Source organism: Enhydra lutris, unplaced genomic scaffold (assembly GCF_002288905.1).
Source record: "Enhydra lutris kenyoni isolate GAN:26980312 unplaced genomic scaffold, ASM228890v2 scaffoldscaffold22, whole genome shotgun sequence".
Lineage (NCBI taxonomy): Eukaryota > Metazoa > Chordata > Mammalia > Carnivora > Mustelidae > Enhydra > Enhydra lutris.
Genome location: NW_019154106.1, coordinates 42,353,789 through 42,359,865, shown reverse-complemented (window position 1 = coordinate 42,359,865; position 6,077 = coordinate 42,353,789). Strand labels below are relative to the sequence as shown.

Genomic DNA, 6,077 nt, shown 5'->3' with positions numbered 1-6,077 from the left:
TATTTTAACTCATCCAAAGTTGCCAGGCTCAGTCCCTGAGTTCCTCTCACAGACCATTCTTCGGTTCCCTCTGCTCCAGATAGAACTGTGCTTGCTGTTACCTGAATTCCTTCTTCCTCATCTTTAAGCCTTACCAGCAAGACTGGGATCCAATACCAGTTCTTCCTGAAGCCCTCTCCATACTGCAGAGGAACTTTCTTACACATTCCCGACGAGACTATACCACTACATACACTATCTGGATGGTATTTATCACAGGCCCAGCTCAGTATTAACACTGAATGTATCGAGAACACTTAAGAAAACAGGGAACCTGGGTAGCTCAATGTCTAATTTTGGCTCAGTGGAGCCCGAATCAGGCTCTGTGCTCAGTCTGCCTGTCCCTCGCCCTCTTTCTCAGTAAATAAATCTTAAAAACAAAAACAAAAGCTTAACATCTTTGTCATGACATCAAAAAAATTAAGTCACAACTTCCTTGTTTCTTCCAGTCCTGCCACCCCCACCCTCCATTTAACAACCCCTCATGAAGTTATAAACTGCTCAACTAGTTAACAGTGAAAGGATGAAAAAGATAGGTGCTATCTTGTTGCCCCCCTGCGTGGAATCACACACTTCTCACTGTGCTAACACACTCTCACATCTAAAAAGATCAACATAGGGGCGCCTGGGTGGCTCAGTGGGTTAAAGCCTCTGCTTTCGGCTCAGGTCATGATCCCAGGGTCCTGGGATCGAGCCCCGCATCGGGCTCTCTGCTCAGCAGGGAGCCTGCTTTCCTTCCTCTCTCTCTGCCTACCTGTGATCTCTGTCAAATAAATTAAAAAAAAAAAAAAAGATCAACATATATGAATCAACTTGTTATTTTTAGGAAAAGAAATACAAAATATGCTTCTAATTAGACAATGATTTTATTGCTTGAGTACATAGTCAAATTTACGCGACCAGTGCAGAGGCTGTGGATGACTCGCTGAAAAGGAAAAAAAGGGGGAAGAAGAGCTCATTAAAAGAGGTCCTCCATATTCATTCAGACTCTCACACCTATTGGAGCTACTTCTAAACAGCTAAAAATAAACCACAAATATATAAAATGCACTATAATGCCAAGTTCCTGAATTAGTTCATTGTGCCCAAACATAAGGAATGAAGATGGCTCACTCATCTAATGAAGAACCAGCCAACATAAGGAAAAGACCTTCTGGTGGAAAACTGACAATGTCTGGAAATTAATTATTATAGTGAGCAATCTATGCAAACCTGAAGACAACATAAACACAGGGAGCAGAGGTATGAACTGAAACTATACCCACTATCTAGAAGCGATTTAAAGGGCTTATTAATGTTTTAAAAAATCAGGGATCTGAAAACCACATCCCTTTGCTTGTCTTTGGAAATAAAGTTTCTGTGGACCACAGCCATGCCCATTTGCTTACATACTGTCTACGGCTGCATTCCTCCTAATAATGGCAGAGTTGAAGGATACCTGACAACGTAGCCATGGCCTAAAACAGCTTTTACTAGAGTTGCTACTGTATTTACTGTATGGCTAACGTCTGCTCTTATTAACAAAAAACGTTAATACTTACTATTTCCAATTGGGGGGGAGGACTCGTTTGGTCTTATAGTATCGAGCCAACCGGTGAATACGACTCTCTATCAGAATCAGTCGGAATTTAGCATCCTTGTCCTAAAAATAGACAGAATTCAAGAAAAACACTCAAAACATCATCAAACTTTATTTTAACATAAGAATGGACAGACACCATGCAGTCTAATGAAGTTACCCAATGCCCTGTAACAGATTCATAGACTAGGGTTCATGTGGCTCGAATTAAGTCCTTAGGGGGGGGGGGGCTGGGTGGCTCAGTGGGTTTAAGCCTCTGCCTTTGGCTCAGGTCATGATCCCAGGGTCCTGGGATCGAGCCCCGCATCGGGCTCTCTGCTCAGCAGGGAGCCTGCTTCCTCCCCTCTCTCTGCCTGCCTCTCTGCCTACTTGTGATCTCTGTCAAATAAATAAAAAATAAAATCTTAAAAAAAAAAAAAAAAAGTCCTTAAGGGAATTTAAAGTTTCCAGAAATCTTAACATGAATGATTTGCAACACTCTGTAACTAAAAAAAAATAATTAAGCAATAAAACTTTGCAAATAAACACCTTAACATTGTCAACCAACTGAATATACTGCAGCTACTAGAGCAAAAATCATGCCCCCACAATTTCTTCTGGTACATTTAAAGCAGCTGGAGTGTGATAAGTTTGTGCTTTAAGCCTCTTTAGGTAATTCACATCAGATGCCTAATACTTTACTGAAATTAAGTTCATATGAGCAATTCTATTCTCTCACCTTTCTGTTCCTCTCAAGATGCTTTCGAACAGCAACAGCTTTCTTAATCAAATGGTAGAGATCCTCAGGAAGATCAGGAGCGAGTCCTTTGGACTTAAGAATTCTCAAGATTTTATTGCCTGTCACAAAACGTACTTGTGCCACACCATGGGAGTCTCTCAGAATCACACCTGAAAAAGAAATAATATAAATTCCCCCACCAAACACGCAGCTGAAGCATGTGATGTCAAAGCTCTGAGATCAAGTCCTTTTCCAAGTATTCCTCTGTAAAACAGGGTTACTTATCTATCACAGAAACCAACATGAGAATGCATGCAAACCTGAGACATCCAAGGTTGGTTTACCCAACACTAAGAAAAACCCTTCTGGAGGAAACTGCAAATGTTTAAAGACCATCATCAGAGCAAACTTGCTGGATTATAGGCCACCAAAGAAATCAATGAGATTCCAGCTATGTGTATTTCCTCAGTAATTAAAACCCAACATTTATTAAGAAATTGTGTCGGACTTCTAAATTTTTTTTTTTTTTAGATTTTATTTGTCAGAGAGAGAGAGGGAGAGAGCACAAGCAGGGAGAGTGGCAAACAGAGGGAGAAGCAGGCTGCCTGCTCAGCAGGGAGCCCCATGCGGGACTTGATCCCAGTACCCGGATCATGACCCGAGCTGGAGGCAGACACTTAACAGACTTGAGCCACCCAGGCGCCCCTGTATCACAAGTTTTTGTAAAAACTTTACACGCGTTATTTTTTAATTCTCAAAACAGCACCATCTGAATACTTGACAGTCTATTACCTACTTCCTATAGTATGTAGTACCTCTGTTAGACTACATAAGCTCCAAGAAGGCACGTATTTTGTCCTTTTCTAGACTACTGTATTTTCAGGGTCCAGACCCACACAGCAGGGGAACATCTGCTGAATGAAACCACTTGGACAAAGTAAGAAGTGTGACAAGTACTCTTGTGTTGCCAATCCCAACTCCTCCATTTAATAGATGAGTGATCTGGGCGAGTTGTATAGCTGCCCAGTGCCTGTTTCCTCAACTGAAGGATGGAGAAAAACTTCGCATTTGAAGGGACAGCGTTCAGAACGAAATGAGGTCGGTAAAGGTAAAATGTCTAGAACCAAACTAAGAGAGCACCAAGCCCATAGTAAATGCTGATTAAATTTTGGAGACCATTTTAGTAATTTCCTCCTCTTCCAAATAAAAACCTGAGAGTCCGACGAATGAACACTAGGTCCCGGTCATCCGTAGTAAAGCCAGGAAAAGGAACAAAAGGCTTTCGAAGTATATATGCGGCACATTTACCCCCAGCGACTTTCCCAGCGAGTTACATGCGGGCAGGCGGAAGGCGCTACGTTACCCAGGAACACCCACCGATCTGCGAGGGAGTCAGGCCCTTCTTGGCCAGTTTGTAGATCTGTTCCTTCACGTCGTCAGACGTCAACTTCAGCCAGGTGGGAACGCTGCGGCGGTAAGGCAGAGCCGACTGGGACAGGCCCTTCCTGGGAAGAGAAACAGTCTCCGGATGAGGTGGTGGTCAGTGCCACAAAGGCCTAGAAAATCATCCTCTCGACTCGCTGCCCACGCGCTCTCCATTCCCCCAACCCCGCGGCCCAGCCCTGCAACCCGCTCAGAAACCCGAGCTCACCCGGGAGCATGCATGCGACCCATGATGGCGGCGGTCAGGCAGCGAAAAAGAGAGCGAGGGTAGGAACGCCGCAGGAAGCCACCCAGCACACAGGAAGTGACCTCACACACGTCCCCGTTTCTTGCGTGCGGGAGGCGGGACTACGCTGTGTGCTACCCGGCGGCCGCAGGCTGCCTATCCCGAAATGCATTTCAGCGCAGTACTGCGAGAGTCCTCAATCGACAGGACTACACTTCCCAGCATCCGTCAGGGTTTGAGGAGGCTCGAGGCAGGAGCGGGAAACGAAGACCTTGGCGGCGGACTTTCTGGAGCTGCCTTCGCTAAAAACGTGCAGGTTCGAATCCCGGCCTGGGAGAGCGCAGAGCTGAGGGTTTGGTGGATTTGGTCCCTGTCCTAGAAAGGCCGTTAATGTGCGACACCGCCGCTCAGTGAAGTTCAGCCATAGACAATCGTCCATTCATTCGCCAGCGCCAGGTCTCGTACTGGGACTAGCTACCTCAAAGTCTGCCCCTGCCCGTAATAAATTCACTGGTAAAATACCATGCTAATAAGTGCTACACTGAAAGTCACGTTACCTCCCAGCCACCCCTACCATTTATTTTTCTTTCTTCCTTCCTCCCTCCCTCCCTTTCTTTCTTTCTTTTTTTAGATTTTATTTGAGAGAGCACGCTCATGAACAGGGAGGGTGAGCAAAGGGGAGGGAGGGGCAGACTCGCCGCTGAGCAGGGAGCAGGACTGGAGGCCCCATCCCAGGACCCTGGGATCATGACGTGAGCAGACGCTCAACGGACTGAACCATCCAGACTCGCCCCCCCCCCCCATTCCTTATTTCTAATCCTAATTTAACATCTGGGGGAGAGATTACTGACCACAGAGAAGAACGCAGGGATTTGAACTAGGCCAGAACGGACCCCTACCCACTACCTACCCCTCCACCTGGTAAACTTGCTCCTTCCCCTACACGGCGCTGTAGAGCGCTTGGCTGGGCGGGGAGGCGTTTTGGGTGGATCCTCATAGCGCTGGGTGCCCCAGTGAGAGAAACTGGCCAACAGGGAAGAGTTTGGAAAACAAGATTGCAGAGGCTGAAGATGGGTGTGGAGATGAAAGTGTGGAGGATGAGAAAGAAAAACACGTAATGAACTCTGGCAAAAGGGAACTGCCACTAGAACTCTTAAGACTTACTCAGTGCTGGTACATAGGAATGAGTTCAAAGAATGGACAAATGAAGGGGCTTGTTCAAAAGCAGCATGGCTCTGGGAAGATGGGAGGTCAAATCAGGAAACGTCGGTCAATGTTTTAAGAAACTGGTAAGACTTAGAAACTAAAGTACTAGAACATCCACCTCCACTTTTTCAGCCTATCACTGCCTGATAATTTTCTTCTAAAGCATTAGGAACTCCATTCAAATTGAGTAATCTATTTTCTCCTAGCAAAGATGCATTCTTACCGTTAGCCAAATTTACATCTTTAGTGCAGATATGGAATAGATATCTCAAAATTAACAAGGCTCCAGTTCCTAAGCCCCTTACCTAGCCACCTACTCCAAACCCCTTAATTTCAGTTAAACACTACCCATTTGCTCAAACCACAAACCTTGGACTCTCGTTTTTTCTTTTTGTGTTACCACTAAGAGTCATCTCAGGTTTACAACAAATGTATCATGAATACGTTCGCACTTCTCCATTCCTGCTGCTGTTACCCCAAATCAAGCCACTATCATCCTTCATTTGGACAACTCAGTGGTATCCCAGATGTTTGTGCTTCCACTCATGTCTCCACCTCCAACACATGCAACCCATTCTCCACCTAGCAGTGATCTTTGAAAAAAAAAAAAATTTTTTTTTTTTTAAAGAATGTATGTTTTTGAGAGAGGGAGCGAGAGCTAGCATGAGTGGGGGTGGGGGAGTGTTGCAGAGGGAGAAGCAGGCTTTCCACTGAGCACGGAGCCGGGGCAGGACTCCATCCCAGGACCCCAAGATCATGACCTGAGCCAAAGGCAGAAGATGCTTAACCAACGGAACCACCCAGGCACCCCAAGCACAGTGATCTTTTAAAAACAGAAATTGATGTCCGCCTGGGTGGCTCAGTTG

The 6,077-nt window shown here is 45.5% G+C and overlaps 1 protein-coding gene across 1 annotated transcript; it reads right to left on the bottom strand.

Moving 5' to 3' along the window:
- Positions 1-885: 885 nt before the first annotated feature.
- On the bottom strand, positions 886-4,095 carry LOC111150254 (ribosomal protein S13). The gene is made up of 5 exons (XM_022507688.1): positions 3,988-4,095; positions 3,714-3,841; positions 2,337-2,506; positions 1,581-1,681; positions 886-964 (listed from the first exon to the last, which is right to left on the bottom strand). The coding sequence occupies exons 1-5, from the start codon at positions 4,008-4,010 to the stop codon at positions 931-933; spliced, it is 456 nt and encodes a 151-aa protein (XP_022363396.1). The 5' UTR covers positions 4,011-4,095; the 3' UTR covers positions 886-930.
- Positions 4,096-6,077: the final 1,982 nt, after the last annotated feature.